General features: G+C 40.7%; 1 protein-coding gene across 1 annotated transcript in view; it reads right to left on the bottom strand.

Annotated features, from left to right (window-relative positions):
* Window positions 1–22,162, bottom strand: part of TAF4B (TATA-box binding protein associated factor 4b) — a gene marked incomplete at both ends in the record, with an annotated part of 73,316 nt that overhangs the window by 31,248 nt on the left and 19,906 nt on the right. Inside the window, 7 exons of the mRNA XM_082480067.1 lie at window positions 359–531; window positions 5,975–6,080; window positions 6,684–6,819; window positions 11,975–12,559; window positions 15,889–15,978; window positions 18,152–18,274; window positions 18,381–18,548. Coding sequence (XP_082336193.1) covers window positions 359–531; window positions 5,975–6,080; window positions 6,684–6,819; window positions 11,975–12,559; window positions 15,889–15,978; window positions 18,152–18,274; window positions 18,381–18,548 — 1,381 coding nt within the window. The remainder of the gene's footprint in view (window positions 1–358; window positions 532–5,974; window positions 6,081–6,683; window positions 6,820–11,974; window positions 12,560–15,888; window positions 15,979–18,151; window positions 18,275–18,380; window positions 18,549–22,162) is intronic.

Genomic DNA, 22,162 nt, shown 5'->3' with positions numbered 1-22,162 from the left:
GGAGCTGCAGAAATAGAAAAGCACGCTTAAGTGTTTGATTTGACACTAGCATCTATATGGTTATGTGTTCCATTAACTTTAAGAGTATTGAAGTTGCTCAGTTCTCACATGTAGAAGTGGCACCAATTTCTTTTTTCTGGTTGTGCTTCAGACTATTTCCATGTAAAAAAAACTTGGAGAACAGTTGTTTCCTAGAAGGAGAAGTAAAAACCTCAGTATAGTTTGGCAGAAACACCCTAATTGAGATGTCAGATGTTAATAGTTCCAGCTCCTTCATTCAAAGATTGGAGGTTGGCTGATGAAACAGACAAGGAAATACTACATCCGTACATATCTGTTACAAATGCTTTGTTCTCACCTATGTTCAAGATCTTCTTCTGAAGTGCATCCGAGGACAGAAAAGGTTCATCTGCACAAGAGCGGATCACTGTACCAATGAGCTCAGAGTTTGTTGCCAAAATGCATGCATTCTCCTCGTTAAGATTGACCCCAGCCATAGAAGTCACATCATTTATGTCATCTTCATCTCTACTAAAGAGAAACCCAACATTTTATGCTTTGTTCAGAATGGATACAAAGAAAAAGCCTCTAGACTATTAACAAACATCCACATTCGGGTATCTTGGAGGGTACCCCTATACAATAGATGTTTAGTGTGGGTGTGGACAGGGACAGACAGCTCCTAAAAGCTTTCATACTTCAATGAAGTGCCTCAAATGATAACTGGACTAATGCCTCAGTTACTAGGCATGCAAATCCTTTACATGAAACTGAAATTTTGAGCAAGCTCAGAAAGCCAGGACTGAGTTAAGCCTGGATTAGAAGTCCCCACAAGCCCCCCACCCTGCACCAACCACTCTTACAGCCTGAAATTTGTTCTAAAGCTCTAATTCACCAGGTAGAACCAAGTGTTGAATAAAGTTAGAAATACTGACTCACTGAACTTATAAACAAGCCTATTTTCTAACTGAAATGTCTATCCTATGAACCTAAGCTTACAGCACAAGCATATTAGCACAAACCTGATCTTCACTTCTCTTTTAGCGAGTTCCCTTAAAAAATAAGATACAAATGCTCCTTCTTAATAGCATACAGAACCAACCAGGCCTTGCCCTTTAAATCAGTCCTACCATACAGTACTTATGTGCGTAGCAGGGAAGATGATATGCTTCAGAAGAATAGCAGCAAAGCTCTAGTTCTTAACATCCCTCCGTTATCTGGATTCTGCTGTAGCAGCTTTGGCTTACATATTCAAAATAAAAACTCAAGTCTGGTGTACTTTGGGCTAACATAAGTAAGACTACCTATAATCATGGCAGAGCTCATCTTAAGCAAATAGACTGTGTGCCTCAGGTGTTTTTGTTTTTTAAAGGACCATTGTAGTTATAATACTGAATGGATTTTATATGGGTAGTTTTTGCAAGACTTTAGCAATGAAAATACCCAAGTTATTTTCAATTAAGTTTAGATCATCAAAATAAAGCCTTTTTTGCTTCTCAAAGTGACAAAGGCCCTAATGGTGGCTTCAAGGGTTTAGAACCAGAACACAAGTCAGCTTTATTAATACAGACAAGTGGAAGCACTCAATCTGAAGGCCTTTTGATTTGGAAAACAAATAAAAAAAATCCAAAACCCAAAACTACCCCCCATTCCTGAAAAGTATTCACTGACAAGGTTTGATAAAGTTCGTCTTCAGAAAATACTGTGTGGCCTACATAACTCTTGAACAATGATTTAGTCAGAAACTTGCCATTCTTAGGTGAAATGGAATCTCTTGGAGGCTGTCTTTTGACTTGCAACAGGTAGAAGCTGAAGTTATTACAACATGGATTGGGTTTGAGCAATACTCAAAAGACAAAAGAAAGTGTTGGGATTTTGTCTTAAACTACAGATGCGTTTTCTCCTTTGGGCTTCAGTAAGTTTCTGTGGCGCAAGTCTTCTCCCACAAACTTCTAGAGAGAAGGCTGGCTAGGAAAGGAGTCCAGCCTTCCCCTACTCCTTCTGCCATTCCTCTGTTTGCCATCACGGATAGGAGTTTCTATGCGATTTGTTCAGGGAAAAGGAGACCCAACAGATTGTCAAACCAGCTTCATTCATTCAGTCTAGGCATAGCTTCCCAACTAGATTGTGCCCCAGATGCATCATGCTAAGAAAAGTGTTACACCCTAGGATTGTCAGAATGGTCAAGTGACCCCAGTTACAACTTAAAGCTGAAGTCACAGCTGCCAAGAACAGCTTCCCTCCTCCTACTCCCTTCACAACCAGCAACTAAGCAGTTTGAAGCATATACTCATGCTCTAACAGCCTACAGAGGCTCTGATCTTTCAAAAACTGTGTAAATGAAGCTTCACTGCACGCTAATTGAGTGCTAACTGATCTTCACAAGTACACTCCAGTTTCCTCTTCTTAATGACTTAAACTCATAAGAGTTCTTAAAGACTACAGAGAAGTCTTTGCTGATGGCAGAGGCAAGAATCCCACCAAAGAGCAGCGACTGCCACGGATCTGCTGATAAAGGAAAGCCAGCAAAACTTGCGCTGAGAACATATATCACAAGCTATCAGAGCTGCAGATGCTGGAACATGATATTACCCCAGCAGAGCTGTTTATGTAATCCAAGTAAGGATGTTTGCACCTCAGGTACAACTGGATAGCAGTTTCAGTAAATCTTTTTAGCTTTTAGTCTGGCCATGTACTCCAAATAGTCAAGCAAGAAGGAGGTAAACTTCTATACTATGTATCTTTCTACCCTTCTACATACACAAGTTTCAATCCTCTAAAACCAGCCTTTATCAGGTTATTATTTTCTTTAATATTTCCATGCATGCAGTCTCCCTTGTGACTGCACACATACAAGAGCTTATATGCAAGTAGATATCTCTACCTGTACTGTTTATAAGGACCAATTCTAACTTCTCCACTGTGGGATACATTTGGATAAAGTCACTGAGTCACTAACCTAGATGAAAGATTAATTTGCACCTACGAAAACACTGTTGCACTTATTTTACTTAACCCAAAGAAACTATCATTACATTCCCTTAGAAGTAGGCTCACTAAAGATTAATGTAAGTTTCAGAAGTCATCTTAAGTTTGTACTTTTTATTGTTCTTTTTTCCTTGCTGTTCAAACAAACCTCAACAATTTTAAGTAAAGTATCATGTACTTTGAGTAAACTATAAAAATCATTCTACTAAAGCTGTAAATTTAAAATATTCCAGAGTACACATGCAGACATTTCTGCTGGATACAGGCTTGCTTTCATTTTCAGCACTCCCTCCATAAAGCCCCTCTTCTACACCACTTCCTTTAATGCTTTTTGCATTTGATCATGCCACACCCAGAAATCAACAAGAAAAACTCTCCCAGCTCTTATAAGTCTCCTGTGATTTAAGCTCATCTGGACAAGGGGGAAAACAGAACACGGGGTTCTGAGCATTACCCTGCACGAAGTCAGGTTTGACATTTATACTGAATATTCCACTGGAAAAGAAGCCCAAGCAATGCACGTGCACCTCAGTCTACGAATTTGCCTGTATTGTTTGAAAAGTGAGTCTGTGGCACCCTCTGGTGTTCGACCAACGCACGTCTTCTAAATCCATCTTTCTTTACTCCATTTTATACAGTAGTCAAAGGGAGAACTAGAAAGGCATGCTTAACCCAAACTTCCGTGCACCCTCATGGACAACTACATGGGACAGAACAACTCCAGCAGAGCACTCCCCACCACCACGGGGCAGGAGTAACAGCCGCCAGATGTTCTCTACTGCTGTCTCACTCCTGTTTGTCTGCTAGTTGAGATTGCTGCTACCTTCCAGATAAAATGCACAAGTCAGTTGTATTTGCTTTGGAGAACAACTCCTATTTAATAGAATAGATGTAAAAAATAAATATTTGAAGATGCAAATACGTGCCTTATTTTTTCCAGGGTGCTCTAGCATATACTTTACAGAAGTATGCAGTACAGTTTATAAAAATCTTGACGCTTTTAAAACAGACTGCCGTTTACAATACCTGTCATGGGGCAATCAAGTGCCAGTGATGCCCATGCTTAGCTGAAATCTTCCCATTTCTAGAAGGGTTTTTTTAATTGGGTGGTGGGGATCACCTTTTTTTTTTTTCTACTGCTTATCTCGAGCAACCAAAACAGCCCACTAAAGAGCAGACAAGGTTAAATACAGCTTAGTGAGTATTACGTTCTTGAATCTTAACCTAACCTAATCACACAATGGGAGTCATGCTTGATGACATACTGCAATGAGAAGCCACAGTTTGAACTGTCACATGTACAATCAAGTCAATGACAAGACCTGCTCTCTGCCTATTACAAATCTCGTCACAGAACCTGAAAGGGGGCCATGGTTCTTCTCTCTGCCTAACAAACGATCAGCCAGTTGATGGATCACAGGTCAAAGAAAGAACAGCTGTGCTGGGAATAATAGAAGTTAAGACAGAATAGAGCAAGGAAAGTCTACTGCCCAGTTCAGATTAACACTATGTGGTGCTAGACCTGCTTGGGGAACACAGATAACTTGACCTAGGGAAGCCAAATTTTTAGGTACACGCTGCCCAGGTTCAGATACATGAAGATTTTCATACATAGTTTTTAAAGTCAGAAAGTTCAGTATCGGTGTATATGTATCCAAAGAGATAATTTCTTCAGAGAAGAGACGTACTAGAAAAATCTAAGGTGAGCTAGGGATCTCAAACCTGAATTCTCATGGATTTACACTACTTTGAAAATCACAATCCAAAGGCAGGAACAAAAACCCGTCTTGTACCACACTCTAGACACAGAGTTTTTCCTACACTAAGAACTTAACAATTCAGGGAAGAATTCAAACTTCAAGAGTTCAAACTTTTTCATGCAAGACAGTTGATATATTCTGATTGGAAGATCACAAAAAAAATGTTTCTAGGCTTTTTTGTTGTTGTTTTGTTGTGTTTTTTTTAATGATACTTATCAAGTGATTTTTTCAAATATCACTACACAAAATTACATCACAAATTATATTTTGAAGTATATTTTGTAAGAGCTTGAGGAAGCTGAACAGAGCTATGGCTTTAACATCAGCTTTTCATTTTAACTTCTGGCTACCAATGTTTTAGTGTTCAGTGTACACTGTATGTTACTGTAAATAACAACATCTCTCTGTCTATATCAGTGCACACAAAGCTGTAGCTTTCAAGAGATGAGAAGTCAACTGGTCAACAAGACAAAGCTGTCATATCTGCTTTTATCCCCAAGCTTGGAAACTTGCCTTAAGGTCATAAGACCAATAATGCTTACAGCAGTCTGTGCCTCTGTTTCAACATCACATTTCAGAGATACAAAAATAATTTCTGCTTTTGAGAAGTTAATGAGTTACCAGAACCAAAAGCTTTGAGCATTCTTGTAATCTAAAGGCCTAGAGAATATGCCAGAAGCCATAATTAGAGGTGTAGTCAAAGACTTTCACCTTTACATACAGGAACAAGCTCGTAAGAGGAGCTAATAAAAGATTTCGTAATACAGCACAGAGCTTTAGACAGGTTACCAGTCAGTCCAAATAACAGTTCAATGCTATCTGGTGGCCAGTAAAAAACAGAGGTTATATTTGCTTTAATCCTAAGGAGAGCTTTTAATACAAGGCAACTTCGCTTTACACTAGTTAATAGTACTCACAGAAAGGAGATCAACATGCCTCCTCTACAAGGGAAAAACTGATACATATTGATGCACCCTGTTTGTATAATTAGACTCTTGTAACAGCACGATGAAAATCCAACCCCATCAGGACAGTTTTCTTATATTAAGAATAATTAACATCTACTATGAGGTCAAAATTTCTAGGTTCCCCCTTGCCAATAAGTATTCTAATATGAAAACCACCTATCATAAACAAGCCACTAAAGAAAGTTGCTTTTATCTGGGCTCTGTTCCCACCTCTATATTTGCTTCCTATAGTAAACTACTGACATTGTTTATTTTTACCTGAAGGATGTTGGTCCATTCTCTTTTATTTTAGCTTTCTGAACAGGAGGTGCTTGAAGGGACAGAATTTTATTTCCTGGCAGGGTGATTTGTTTCAGAATGGAACCTAAAACAAAGCAAAGAACATGCCATAGTAGAAAGCAAAACGCTAAGACAACTGTTTAATCAGTTCCTACTTCTAGCAAAGGCTACTGCAGACTCAATAACAACTAATTAGGCCCATTTGAAAACCAGATACTCTAGAGTCTTACATTCTGCATGTTATGTATGGCCAAAAAAACCTACATGCTCTCAGCAAACACCCTCCTCTGTGCTGACCAGTGAAAGGTTTTAGTGAAAACTGCCTGGCTGAGACAAACTCACCTTATTCATCAACCTGGACTTGTTGAAGTAGAAAGCAGTCTCACAAAGTGATTCTCAAAAGCATCACAGTTTAAAAGGAAGTTTACTGCAAGGAGCTTACTCACAGTATTTTAACAAGTATATATGTTTGATTGACATGCTTTTAACAGGTGACATAAGTAGACATGGCACTGAATATCTCATGACAACTCCAAGCAGACTGTAAAAATGTTCAGCTTCTCGCACAGAGTTGGTTGCTCCCAAAAGACAACCACCATCTTACATTCCTACAATCTACCAACAGCCTGAACTCTTTTCTATACCTCAGCAGCTGTCTCCCTTCTCCATTAAAGAGGTTCCACCATACCTGCAGGAAATTGGTTAGTTTGAACAAGTGTGTTCAGTGGCATCCTTTTCTCAGCAGATGTCTGTAGGGCCAGTGTTGAGGGCTGCGGGAGTGTGGATACTTGCTTTACAACAGTTCCTGGTGGTTGCTGGACTACCTGGAAGTGGAATATCCAATATAAAGAGTGAGAAAAGCTACACATAGAGAGAAGTAAATAGTATCAACACATTCAGCCAGCCAGAAGCGCCACTAGGCATGCATGCATGTCTAGCTTTCAGTTTAAAGCAAACAGCATGCTCAGAAAAAAAATTGGGTTTTTTTGAATCATAGAATGGTTTTGGTTGGAAAGGACATCAAAGATCATCTAGTTCCAACCCCCCTGCCATGGGCAGGGACACCTCCTGCTAGACCAGGTTGCTCAAAGCCCCATCCAACCTGGCCTCAAACACTTCCAGGGATGGGGCATCCACAGCTTCCCTGGGCAATTTATTCCAGTGTTTCACCACCCTCACAGTGAAAATTTTTTTCCTAATATCTAATCTAAATCTACCTTCTTCCAGTTTGAAGCCATTTTACTTCATGACAAGAAACAAAATCTTAACAACTTGGTGGTGAGCTTTAAGCCCCAGCTCATTCAGTGAGCTCTAACAGACACTTCACCACTGCTCCCTATTGATAACTGTATTATACAAGTTTCACTGAGGACTACACAATCCATTACACTAAAACACTTTCCCCTCTGTAAGTCTTGCTTAACAGACTAACAATTGAATATTGAGTCTGTTTGCCAACAAGTTCAAAAGGGCAGGTATCACATACACCTAGTTAAAAAGAGAGAACAGCAAAACAAACAGCAGTCTTGAATTAAATTCTTTTCCTGCCAAGAATTAAGAGTACACACTATGAAGTTACTAATGCATTTTTGGAGCTGCAACATCAATTGTAAATTGAGATGCTGAGTTCCAAAGTGTTAAGCAAAAGGACTTTGCACACATCAGTTAGCAGGAACATGAAGTACCAAATAGCAACACCTGTAGCAACTACAGCCTCTACACAAAAACATCAGTGCACTGCTGAAGGGTAAAAAGAAAGGGGGCTGATAGTTTTGTTTAAAGAGGCACTTGAAAGAAACAAAACCAGACAGCAGGATGTCATCACAACACAAAACCTACGGGCACAGCCCATAAATACTAATTCTTCCTCTTCAGGGGTAGCTATTAAAATGCAAGAAAATAATAAAATTGCAGCATCCCCAAGAGCTTCATTTTTAAGCCTCCTAGCTAGCAGAATGTGGGCTGCAGCTTTTGATACATCCTTTGAAAAGTTCTTGATTACAAGTAGTAGAAAGATGAGCTTTTACCAAACCACGATTATCAACACCTTTAGATTGAATCCTACTTTTTTAGCAGCAAAGGGCTAATACAAAAGGAATTTTCAAGGTAAAGAAACCACTTTTTCTCCTCTACATCTTTTATTCTAGCTTCAGAAAGTCTGAAGAGCGCTTGCACAGCAACATTGCACAAGTTAATTTAAATAAAGAATTGACCTTTATTATATTTCAGTAATTGGGCTGTCTTCATCTTTCATCTAAATTCAGATTTATCAGCAAACATTATCAGCATAAGTATCACACGTTCACAAAAAGAGGTACTTTGCATATCAAATAGTCAAGGTACGCCCCACCCACCCCCATATTATCTGTGTCATGGTTTGGCATAGCAGCACTAACATAGAACAACTGAGCTGAAGGTGGTGTTTGAAAACCAGATAATGAACAGGCAGTTCTTGAGAAGAAACGTAAGATCCATATCTCCTGACTTTTTATGCCGAGAAAAGAACCATGGGAGCACAGGGACAGACTGCTGACAGAGTTAAGGCTCACGCGTGCAGCACCGCCTTGCGAACGGGTACACACACTCACACTTGCTTCTATGTATTTTTATGAAAACACAATTTGATCTTTCTGAAAGATCCAGCTGCCGTGTGCTGGAAGTTGAAAATAATGTTAGCAGCATTGTTTACGTGTTCAGATAACTACTGAACCACTGACCAGCTTGGATAAACCAGCACCCACACTAATATGCACCTACAGATCCTACCTACCACCAGCAAGAACGATGCTTCACCTTCAGCACTGAAACAGCAGGGGAGGAAACAAAGCATTCAAGATGAAGGTATGGCAGACAAAAAGAACAGAGATAGACGATGTTAAATCAATAGCCTAGGTGGAGACTGGGAAGTCAGTCATGTAACTGAGGAGAGTACACCAACAAGAAACAGAAAGGAGGTGTTGGAAGTAAAGCTGATTTTGTGTTTGCTGTTCTAGCTGCTAGACTAACAAAAGCTAGAAGTCCTTGGGACTTGCAACAGAACAGGGCAACAATCCTAGAAATTTTGACAAGAATCTAATCCCAGAAAAATAGATAATATCTGTAAGAAAGAGCTATTGCCTCTTTTCTTCAGGTTAGCAGCAAGAAGTAATAAAGAAAAGGGACTGCTCCTTTGTGCCCTGTTAAGTAGTTTGACAGAGACATAAGAAGCATCAACACCTAAGTAAAAAAAAAAGCAATGTAACATCCAGCTGACAGCAGAGGGACAGCTGCCTGAGAAAGACATTGATTAGCCTTACTGGAACCTGTTTTGCATTCATAAAGTGAAGTTCAGATAGCAGAGAGATGGCAAGCTACCACTACACACCACAAGCAGTATTGCTTCCTGAAGGAAGCGTCACCAGCTGAATGCAAAAGCATACATTCAGGAAAAAACACTCTTGAAAAATAACAGAGGAGATTCTCTGCTCAAGAAAGCTCAGCTCTGAGGGGACTTCACACTAACAACAACTCACTAAGAACAAGTGGTTGGAACAGCACAAACACTTCACTCCTTGCTTCAACCGCTAGCAATGTCCAGGGAGCATACCTCACTGGTGACTGGGGGAACTACACCATAAAACTCTTGCTCTTTATGCTTAACATGAAGTTGTAGTCTCACAGCAGCTTTTGCACCATTGGAAGCCAGCAGCTGGTAATGAAAATTTTCATTTATTGTGCTTTAACAAGAGACAAAGCAATACTACAGCAAACAAGTTATCTTTCCAAGATGAAACTTCTGTGTGTGCCAATGCCCTTAAATGAGACTGTGTTAAGAATGTCACTGGGAAGGAACCCTGTCCAACGCGCAACTCTCACAGCACAGATGTGCTATCAACCCCAACAGCATCCCTGAAGAACAGATCCCTCGGTGTCTACCATACAAACCCAGAATTTTGATAATTAAACCACAGAAAACACAGTTACACGTTGTATCACTATGGTCACAATTCTGAAGTCAAAATACTACAGTGTTGCATTCTTAAGCAGCACCAACGTTACATTGGCGCTGGCACATGAAAGTTCACTTTACATTCCCAAGCACAAGAGACCTAAATTAGAAATGGGCATGCAGCGGGAGTGTATGGCATCAGACAACCCTGTGGGCTGGAAAGGGAAAGAAATTGCTGGCAGCGTAGTATGGACAGATTTGCACAGCTGGCATGTGCTTCCTTTCAGTTGGCAGCAGGACCCTCCTGTTTAGGGAGGGGAGGTCCAGATTTCCTTTCTTATGGGAGGAAAACAGACCCTCTGTCCTTTCAAGGAAATGCACCAGGGAAGCCCTGGAAGATGCGGCCCCTTTTACAAGCTTGCTCTTCATGCTAACAGGATGTCTGAACCAACACCAAGCTCCTGATATGTCTAAGCTGTGAAATGGTCAACTCAGCCCTTCAACTACAAGACTAAAATTAAATAAGTATCTTGAAGAGCAAATCTTTTAACCACTGTGCCTGGGATCTACACAAATGAGGATGAAAACATGTTTTGTATGCAATTCAATGCTCGTAAGGCACAGTGAAGAAAGGCAACTGCAATAGGCTGCCACACAGCAGTAGTGGAGGAGGCAGAAGTAATTTCTTGAGTTCACCAATATCATATTCAAGAAGCGTTTCGACTCCCCAGTGTAGAGTTAAGCTTCCTCGTCTATTTGTACAGATGGCCAACCTTTCCCCTGGATTACAAGGCTTGCTGTGTAGCCAACAAACTGCTCTCCAGCCCTTGTACAACCTAAGAAGCCCTCATTTTCTTCTGGCTGTAATTTCAAATTTAGTCCTAAAAGACAGTAAGGGTATCAACTCCTTTTCCAATTTGGCTTTAGCTACTACTATCAAAAACTGTTAGTGCATATGCTTGATAACTGTTTTTAAAACAAACCCACTCATAAAAAGGACCCCTGTCCCCTCCATATAGCGGAGTGCTTTGTTCTTTTTAAGCAAGTCTGAAAAGGCGAAAAGCTGGTAGCATAAGCTCTTTAATTTAGAATGCAGGATTCTTGTATTACATCTGCCTTTTGCACTTTGAAAGGAAAGTTTTAAAAAGCAAAACCTCTTAGGGACCTGAATATTGTTAAATCAAGTATACACAATAAACAAACTACAAAGGAAATTCACACGCTAGATGCCCTGCTACACCTGTAGAAAGTAAATCTAGCTTCCTACAAGGTCTAATGTTTTCCCCTCATTTTAAGGAACAAATCTTTACAAGGAAGTCTTATTCAAGAATCAAGTTCTTTATGTGCCAAAGGGAGACTATTCTCTCAAAATACTTGAGAACATTATTTGCAGGTAGACCAGTCAGATAGCATACTACTCGGTATAAATTTGGAGGTCAGAACTCTGCTCTGAAAAGCTCCTTGAGCTAGTTTGTATATTTCAGTGAACATATCACTAAACATCATCAAGCCACCTGTGCCTGCAAAATATTCAGAGTGGGAACTACCAAGGTAGAGGGACTGAAATCCCTGGTGGCTAGCTGAAGCACAGCCCTAACAGGGCATCTAATAGTAATTAACCGAAGCATTCCATCAGCAATTCCATCCAGCATTCCATCAGCAATTTCTGTTTCCGACAGTAGCATTTCCTGCCTTTCCTTTCAGATGCTGACCCAGCCTGGCTGCCCGCATCACAGGCATCAGAACTCACGTTCCCTCGTGTCTCAAGCTGGATGTTCAGTCTGGTGAATGGTGGTCTTGCATAAGACCAAGGTTACAACTTGGCTTTCGATTCAACTTTTCAGCAAGGGCTCAATATCCTTAACTATGACAAACATAAGCAGAAGCTAGACCGTCATGAGTTAACTGATTAACTCGTGACAGGCTAGCTTCATATGTAAAAAAAAAAAAAAAAAAAAAGCAAAGATCCAAATTGGTATTCTCTTTACAAAACAGTAAGAGTCAGAGTATAAAGAAGCTCAGTTAAAGAGAAGCTGAGAAATTAATCTTACCAACTGTTTCACTTTAACCACCTGCTGAGAACCCACTGACTGCGCAACGATGGAGTTTGGCTGTGGGATTTTAATACTGACTGGGGTTCCAATGACTGGTTTCAGAGGCTGGAGAGGGGTTGCTGCTGAAGATGCTGCTGTAGAAACCAATAATGGCTTTGCAGACTGAAGAGAGGACGTTGCTACCGCAGAGCTGAAGACTGGCTTGACAGCATGGATAGTAGTCAGCCCTGATGTTGCTATCGTTGTGGTGAGGACTGAAGCTGCAGGCCGAAGAGATGCTGTCACCACTACGGAGGAAGGAACTGGCTTAGGCTTCATGGTCTGCAGAGAAGCTGTCGCCAACGCACTGGCAAGGACTGGTTTTATAGCTTGAGTAGCTGAGACTGTTACAGAGGCAGACACTGGTTTTGTAACTGGAATAGAAGTTGTTGCTACAGCTGAGGTTGCCACCACTACCGAAGGAGCTGGCGCTGCAGAGGCACAAGTTGAAACAGCTTCTTGGGTTGGAGCTGGCTGCTGCATACACTGCTGGATAAAGCTCTGAGCATTGGGCATCAGCTGCCGTAAAGCAAGCATGCTTTTCTAGAAGAAAAATGAAAAAACACTGGACATAACATCAGCAGAGTCTTACACAATATGGATACATTAGCAACTGAATTTTATTCCTCATCTTCCAACGTGTTTTTTCATGAGACAATCAATTGCTTATTCTAAACAAGTTTTGCTAGAATTCAGGTACCCTTAAATCGATGACTATACAGCTCAGTGAAGACCACGAGAATTACCAACACAGGCTGAGAAATGGTCAACAGTCACCATAGCTTCACTGCATGTAGCAAATCCCATCTATAGGGGAACTCACCCCTAACTTTGTTCTTTTGTTTAAATTTTTCAATTTGAAATTTGTGCTCTAGAAAAAGACTGTTTTAACTGCTTTACTACCTCAAAAAATTTTGGTTTTGCCAAAACCCCCTGCTATATTATAACAGCTGTGTTTATTCCATGGAGCCTGCCTGATAGAGCACTACAAATTATCCAATAAAGTCAGAAACAAGCTCTGAAGATATGATCATTTCTATACCAATACAGCTGTATCTACACTAGGGGGGGATACCACTTTAATAATGCCTGTATAGCTGCAGCAGCACAACTCAAGCCAGATAGTTTTATGCAACATGAGAACATTAGTAAAGGTATCTGGCAACATCTCATTTTTACTACAGCTATGTTTGAGAAGGTTAATGGACAGAATAATCTTCAAGCCCTCTACAGATTTTTCTCCCTGACTATTTACAATCTGTTATGGCTCAGAACCAGGGGAAATCAGTTCTGCAGCTACATGTATATTCCCACAAACCCTTCCCCCACCCCCAACAGTTTCTGAAGTCTGTAAGAGTCTCCAGCACAGTGCTGTTGCTCTGGGCTTCATGCAAAAGGAACATGTTGTCTCACATGCTAATAAACCGAGTGAGCAAATCGTTTGGACATCTAGACCTTCTGTGGCACACCTATCTTTAATATTCACTTTGTTTTCTTTTAAAAGGCTGTTCAGCTTTCCTCATGCTCCCAATGCAATTTATTTACCAAAATACCAAAATTTATTTACCAAAAGCATCCAGCACAGATTTTAAAAACCAAGCAGGCTTTACAGCAAAAGTCACTCTACTTTTCCACCTATTGGAATAGACAAAACAAAACACATGCAACAACTTCAACAACAACCTGCAGCTCAAAGATAAGAGACAACTCCAGAGTCCTCCCTAAAATTCCACTTCACTAGCTAAAAGTGTGGCAACCCGCTGTATTACATTTCTTTCCAGACTCGAGCTGCAAGCGTTTCCCCCCCAAACAAGGACAGTACCAAATCTTGTAGCACTTTAGAGAAGTGCTCCTGAAGTCAGCTTTCCCTTGGCACTCAGTCCTGTCACAGGTGCTCAGAGTTACAGACCAGACCTAACTGGTGTGTATCAACACATTCTTAAGGTATTTCAGAAAAAAGCAATCAGGGTGCAAGATGTTTTAAAGGATGGATAACACTATAAAGTCAGCTAACTTTGACCATGACAATGTCTAATCGACGTTTCTGAAGTCACAGTATTTCTTTGTTAATGTAGCGTGTAATAGGGACAGAGCACCTTGTCAAAGATTATAGGATATGGAAACTGCCCAAAAAGCCTAGATGATACCAGTACCAGGCAGGAGAAACATGCAACAGCTCTGCTGTGATGGGTCAGGGTCTGACCTATGCTAATGAACCCAACTCAATTCCTGTACAGCTGCCTTGAGGTCTGGGCAGCTCCCCACATTGCGGGATGGCTTACTAACTCAGGCCAAGCACTTCTGCGAGTCCATGAGGACAGTACTGCGCCTGAGCTAATAAACCCTTGGGGGACCCAAAGGGGTAGAAGCATTAGCAAGTGCTGCACAGCCACCCCTTGGCTCAGCTCCTCTGCATGAACAAGTCCAGGGCTGTCAGGGCTCACCAGCCCATGATGAAGTTTAGCTGTGCTAGACTTAGGCTGCATCTGCGTGGAGCTACTGAGGTTCATCTGCACCGTTTTGGGAACACAACACAGGGGCACCTGAGCTGGCCCGACCCCCCACACACAGCCAGCCTACATCCAGCAGGGTTCATCAGCCAGGGTCCTGCAGAAGTCAGCTCCACTACTTCTGAAGTCAAACTTGCCCTGGCAGTTAGTAAAGTTCTGCTGAGAATCCACACAGCTCCTAGGAAACCTCTGCCAGTCACACTGACCCTGCACTCACAGCCCAGTCCTTCTGCAGCCAGAGCTGCACTAGATGTAGGAAAGCCCGTACTCTGCGCTGTTTGTTTTTCTAGCTTTTGCAGGGGCATTTAAAAAGCCTCCAGGGAGTTAAACAGAGAATAAGTAAGTGACCAACATGAAATTTTTATATCAAGCCCTGCAAAAATGACTGTGGTCTTCTAGACTCATGGCAAACTTGCTAGCAAAGAATTTAAAGCCACTGTAACAAAAATATTCATCCCCCACCTGAACAGATTAACACCAGCCACCTAAGGTAATATCAACATTATCTCATGCATTGTCATACGTACTGTCAAATACTATGGAGGAGGACAAACTCCAGAAAACCTCTGTTCCAGCTTTACCACTAAACTATGCTTCCTTGATTCTCCACCATGCCTATAATGAACGCCATGGAAAAATACAGATCCAGCAAGCCTAAGAATACTGCTTACACTGCAATGAAGTAAATGTAACTAAGTTTTCCTTGTTTTCACTGGGATTTAATGCTTTCTGTACAAAGATGTTAATTTTTGTTAGTATTATTCTATCCTATGATTAAAAGCATTAAGAGAACATATTTTAATTTACGTGATTATTTGCTTGAATGGAGGTAGAGTTGTCCTGCATTACTTTTCCTAAGCTGCAGTGGTCCTGTCAGACCTTTTCTAGAGAAAGGGGTGGGGGGGTTTCTGCCTTCAGTTAAGCACAAACAAGCAGGCAGATGAATACTAGCTTTATGTAGATTCTTCGAGCTTAAATACTGCATAAACTGTGCACAGCCACTGTTGTCAGTCTTTTGTATTAGAACTCAGAATAGCTATAGCTTTGATGAGAAAATAAGAGGTCATCTTAGTATAGCTGCTCTACTGTAGATGCACCAGCTTCCAAAACATCAGTATCCACTAACGACTAGAGGGTAATTACTCTCCAATTTAAGAACGCAGAGTAAATTACTCCTCCGAAATCCTTCCTCCCCCCCCAAATAGTCTTTCCAAGACCAACAGTCACACAGAGCGGAGTTAAGCACCATTCCTCAACTGACCTGAGCAAATACCTATTTGAATGTTCTGCCTCATTCCTTTTCTTTTCTGGTCCTCCTCCCTCCCCTCATTAGATACTATATATCCACAATCAGACACTTACCTTGAGAAAAGGAACTAAATAGGGTTGTGGAGACGACTTGAGCTCTACATAGAGCTTTTTTGTAAATTCTTCTGGTTCAATTTTTGCTTCCTAAGAGAAAAATATAATTACAATGGTAAGTTATAACTATGATCTCCAACATTTTTTTCCCCAAGTGTATCAATAATTCATGGAAATTTACATTATTGTGGTATTGTTAAAATATCAATAATCAAAGTTGTTTTCCTCTTGCATTTTTAAACAACAGGTTTTAGGATAGAATGACCTTGTAATTTAGATATAGTATTATCAAATTAAATTACTTTCTTAAACTCTAGGCAGGTTAACACACTTAAGGATACTTATTCAAACACCTCACTGAAGTGAGCTGATAGAAATAAAGGTTACAAGTAGCACTGAATAGCAATGAGTACCTCACTGTTATGCAGAAATATTTAAAATCCACCCAAGCACTTTTTTTGCTGTAAAGGCAGTTTATCTACATAAAGATCAATTTAAAGAGACAAGAGACAAAAGACAACTCAGTAGTTTTTGTAAGACAATTCTAGTCTAATGCATATTTAGCATAATAAAGCAGAACACTTAACACTGTCTTTCAAAAGCAGGAGCAACTGAACACCAGAACACTTCTGCATACCACTATGGCAACAGTCGTCTGGCTTGTGGAGTCTCCTTTCTTAATGCTTTGCCCCAACACACACCTGACTCAAGGGCTTGGGAGGGTTAGGAAGCTGCAACAGACCCCCTCACTCACTACTTCAGTGCCACCATAACAGGGCTGAGGTGGTGGGTAGCCTGAAACACTGCTGCCCTTTCTCACCCTCCCGGGTGAGACCCTGCCACGGAGTCACCAAGAACGTTACCTCCTCTAAGAAGGTACAGGCACACAAGGAAAAGGCACCCCAGCATGAATCTCTGTCTCTGCAGAGAAACTGCTCCTTTCGTCCATACTGTCCTTCAGAAGTTCCAAGGAGCTACATGACCAGAATAGGCGTTTTAAGGACTGTATATTCACCAACAAACAGAACTTACAGCAGCTCTCCTATTTAGTCATTTGATCTGCTGCCTGTTAGGTCTCACTGAGCTGCGGATACAGGTCACTGAGGTCTCGCCGATACAGATGCAGGGATTTGGTATGCTACATCTCAGTACATACAAGGTGCTTGGACACCTACTTCATGAGATGCTGCCTTAAGGAGCACTTGAATTCACCACTGCCATTTACTTATTTCCCTCATACATATGAAGCATTAATTTATTTTGCATTTAAATAATATACACATACTGAATGGTAGAAGAACAGCATTTTTTAAATACTACATAGAGCAAAAAAGTGCACAGCTAACAACGTATTAATGTATATTAACAACTGTTCTTAAAAAAAGAAAATAAAAGTACTGTAAGCACAAGAAGGAACAATTGTAGTATTTTCTTACAGAAGCAAGGTGTATAGTCCAGCAGGGACGCAGAGGCAAAAGCATCAAATTTTTGCAAGGCTGCATCCTCTAACGGTCTGCTCTCTTAAATTACACCTCCATCTATACCATGCTTTTCTAGACTGAAAAGTCCTTTGGTACTGCTAGCAAAGCCATCCCCCTCCATCAGCCCACAACCTTCTGCTACAGTGGAACAACAAAACAGCAGCAGCGGTCAAATGCCAGGACAAGAAGTGGCAGGAGAAATCGTTACCAAGAAAACCCAGCTGTGCTGGGGTACAGCACAAAGCAGCATACGGAAGCCACCTGCAAGGAGAGAGAGAGGTTGGCAGCCACAACGTTATTTTCTCCGATGCCATTGTCTAAAGACATAGATAATGTCATGCTTGTTCCACTGGAGCTTCACTATCAACCTGTAAGTCAGTTCTGTCTTGGAGTAAAGCAGTAGCACGGACTTCGCACTGCACTACAACCTCTACGGTAACACTCTTGCCATTGAGGAGTCAAAACTACACTAACATGAAAATAAAGCCGCTTAGACACACAAGCCGCATTAACACTATCAGCTCCTCCAGCTGTCAGTTACCTGTGTACATAAAATGAAACAGGAATGTTGGGGGGGGGGAAATACAGCATGGGATTCATTTAAAACAGGAGCTATAATGTAAGACTTAGAGGGTAAGATGTACTCAGCCACAAATCAAACTCTTCAGATGTTTAAAAAAAAAAATAAAATAAAGACAAGGAACAAAACTAAGATGAAGTCAATGTCAAAAATGATACACAAATTATGCAGGCTTTGTTTAAAAAAAAAAAAATAATCTCACCAATAGATTTTGCACCAGATTCTTCACATTCTGCCCCATCTCAGAGGCTTGAGGTCCACTAGATGCCAGTTTTATTAGTGTAGCAAGAAAATTCTTGCATTTCTTTACATTCTCTAGCATCTCCTAGCATGGAAATAAAGAGAAGTCTGTTAGATGTTGCATTGGCTCTCCAACCTCTGATGAATATAGAGAATGTTAATTTTTAATTAAAAACTTTTTTTTTCCTTACTGTAGAAGCGCTGGTCTGTGCTACTGTTGTGCCCTCTGCTTTCACAGAGACTGCCTTTTGGGAGATAGCTTGTGCAGGTGGTCCTGTAACTGGAAGTTTTACAGGTGTTCCAGTACTCAAAGGCTTTATAGCAGTAACTGTAGTAACACTAGCTGTTGCAGCTGCTGGCTGAAAAGAAAAATTAACACTTTTTAACCGAGGACTAACGTGACAAACATACTGTATTCTGCTAGTGTATAAAGTAGCACCCTCCCTCCACACTACTGTTTAAAACATAAATAAACAATTTTTATCTTCATTTTTAAAGTTTTGATTCCTTTGCTTTGAGAGTCTCTATTTAACACAGGAAGTGATAGGAGCCCCACAGCCATAATTCTGGTTTTAAATCAAGGGTAGGGGGAAGAAATGGAAAGGCTCACCCAGACTAAAGCACTGCCTGAAACTTCAAGTGAAGGGAGAAAGGTAAAACTGTCTGGAAGAAACCAATAGACTAATTTTGCCAGGCTCCTACAATCTAAGACTAATGAATTTTGGACAATGAAAAGCCAGTTGATACTACTCTGAAGATAAATATGACCTTAAGTGATTATTTATCTTCCGTTCTTCCCCTGCAGCTCGTCTCCCAATTGTAATATCCCTTACTCTTCCTATCACACATGCAGTAGGCGAAAGATGTTGTGTCCACTTTGGAAGGATGCGTCAGCAGAAGCAGCCAGCTGAGCAAACGCACCTAACGAGTTCTTCCTGCTTTTTCCTTGTGGGCAGCAATTTGGATCTCTCTCTCCTTTGCCCAAACACAAACCCTCACAAAATTCAATTATTTTAAGACCTCTTTTTAAAATCTCATTAGCATTTACCAACAGATTCAGAAGCTCCAGCAACAGGAGAGTAATGAAGGTTTAGGAAAAAATAAGAACACAATTGCCTCTCTCCGTTGCAAAGCAGGCTAAACAGTAGTTTCCAGAGGAAAATTTACTAAACCGGAGTATTTCTTCTTCAGATTTTAAAGAAAAAATAAACAAAAAAAAAACCAACCCCACCCCACAGTCAAAACGTGCACCACAGTTCTTCTGATACAACAAAATACAATATAAGTAAGAGACATTGCCGCTACCAAAACCACTACTATCGATTTCTCAACTTGAAAACTAAAAAGCCAGATTGAACCTGCAGGATACACAAGCGAAAGTTTCAGGTTAGCATCTGAAACCTGAAGTTGGGTGTCATTTTTCCTCCAAGCCTCTCAAGAGAAAGGGGAGGGCTGGTTTTGTAGACCAAATTCTACGTTCAGATCTGTGCAACACAATTCCTTTCACTGACTCTTAACACACTTAAACACCACAGGTTTTTTCAGCAATCACAACTTAATACTTGCTAACTGCATTAATGATAAAACAGTAGCACAAGAGCCCAACTTAACCCTACTGTGGGTAAAACAAAAACTAATCAGAGTTAGACAGACATAATGACGAATATCAAAGGGCTTTTAAGTCTTTCAGGATAGAGAAAATTAGTGAGCAAACATTTAAAGCTAAAGCAAAACACTCTTGCTTTTGTTGTTTACCTATACGCTATTTTTTTCTTGGGTGGTCCTCCCCCCCACAAGCTGCTGCCAGCTTGACATGAAAGAAGCAGGCAGCTACCAGAAAGCTTTCCAGCTTAGGCTCCCACTGTTGGTAACACTTTAATAGCTCTCTGCAGGATCTTTGCCACCACCACTGCCTCTTCCAAGGATGAGGCTCAACAGCTCTAAGACCATAGGGAGGCAAACTGGGCACGAGAATCCCATAAACAGATGGACGGGAGGAAGACGGAAGGGGACAGAGTACAGATCTGTCAAGTTGCAATGCCCTGGGCTTTTAAAAGCCAAAAACATGAGGTTCACAGGAGCTCATCTCTTGCAAATTCCAGTGTGTTTATACATCAAGACCAGAACGGCATTTTATCAGCTGAGGGAGGGAACAACAGGAGGTCTGCTGGACCCTTTTCCCAGGAAGATGAATATATGGGAATTAACTTCTGTCATCTGCCCTCAACCTTTTTCACTACTGACAATTCTCATTCTCACTTCGAGCAACAGAGAAACAGTCGCCACACAAAATGGCATTAATCCTGCATATTTTGCAGTCATTTCAAGAGAAGAAGTGCTCTGCATCTAAATGAAACTGCCCCAGCATGATGCTAATTAGATACTTTGCAGCTTCGTTACCCCATCTGGGAAGAAGGTAAAAAAAAAATGTGCAGGTATTTTGTCTAACTTAAACATTCAGGAATGACAACAACTGGATGTATTTTTGTAGATGATGAGATTAATTCTGGAGTCAGCAACTTGAGAGTTTTACAGATAGTAGTGTTCCAAGTTGCACTTCGCACAGGATAGGAGATACACAACCAAGCCAAGGATTATTTCCTCTCTACTGTCTCCCACTTTTTGTGATGATGTCATACTTCCACACCAACACTACTCTTCTGTGACCTCAAAAAACTGTTAAGGCTAACACCAGCAAGTTCTTCTAGGACCAATGAAGAAAACAGCTGCCAAGGAAGTCAGACCGAAGGGCTCTTCCTTTCTTTCCCCAGACGGCTCCTCCAGCCTTATGTACAGACTCCCTTGTCAGCACTCTCCTCTTGTCCTCCCCAGGGTGAAGAACGAAGTGACCCTGTGATGGCAGGATGTATCCATATTGTACCTATTTACTTTTCATTGTATTACACTATTAATTTTTCCTAGAGTCATCTTTCCTGCTGTTTAAGCCCAACGTTAGAAGCATTCAAGATTCTACAACTAAAAAAAAATGGCTTACAAAAAATACTCCATGTCTACCTCTTTAAATATCTCAAAAGAACACGTTAAACTGATTACATCAAAACTGAACCAAGAAAGTACAAAAAAAACAAGTCAAACGCAGATGCAAGTTAAAAAAAGGAGAAGTTAATAGCATGATGAATCTCAATGTTTATCCATGTGAGAGCATGAGGATGCAGGCAGGTTCATCCATCAGATGGAAGAAATCTTTACCTTCGTCTCTTCTCCCCAGTGCAAGGATAGTACAGCAGATGACTAGTCCTTTTACATTCTTAAGATCTCTATGCAGAAATCACACGTGTGTGGTTTGCAAGCTAGTATTCCAAAATAAAAGTGAGTAAGGAATACCCGTTACTGTCCTTCTTAGACATAAAGCATATGTTGTTTCCATTCTAAGCAAAATAAAAAGTGTATTAAGAGAGACCTTTGGGTTTTCCCCTTTAGCCCCAACATTATCCATCTGTAGTGAGAAGGAAGAAAGAAAAGATCGCAGAGCTGTGAGTAGTCTTCAGTTGCTGATACAGAAGAACAGCAGGAGGACAAATTTATAAGTCAGACTGTTAGTTACCACTGTCAGTGAACACATCCTCCAATCCTTCAAACACTCTCAAGGTCAAGAACATACATCCAGCACATTTTTTTGAATGACTGATCCTGCTCATTTACTGAGTGCTTGGTCAACTGCTACAGCCCAGTCTCCTTCAAGCTCTTGTTCACAAAAGAAAATATATGTGCAAGGCAGACTTCTTCCCGATTTCTCCTCCAGGTTACAAGAACAGAATATTTTAGCAGCACAAAGAAGCAGTTTTCTTTTCATCACACGTGCTTATCCAGAACTCTGTTCCCCAAGAACAGAGAAAGAACTGTATCTGGAAGTCTCATACTCTACAGGTAGCAAGACCCTCTTCAGAAGAGTCCTACAACATTTTTATCTGGAAAGAGAGAAATAAGACCTAGGAAATAAGACAAAAAACAC

This window comes from Vanellus vanellus (genome assembly GCF_965231255.1).
Source record: "Vanellus vanellus genome assembly, chromosome: 2".
Classification (NCBI taxonomy): Eukaryota; Metazoa; Chordata; class Aves; order Charadriiformes; family Charadriidae; genus Vanellus; species Vanellus vanellus.
This window is presented reverse-complemented; position numbering and strand designations above follow the sequence as displayed.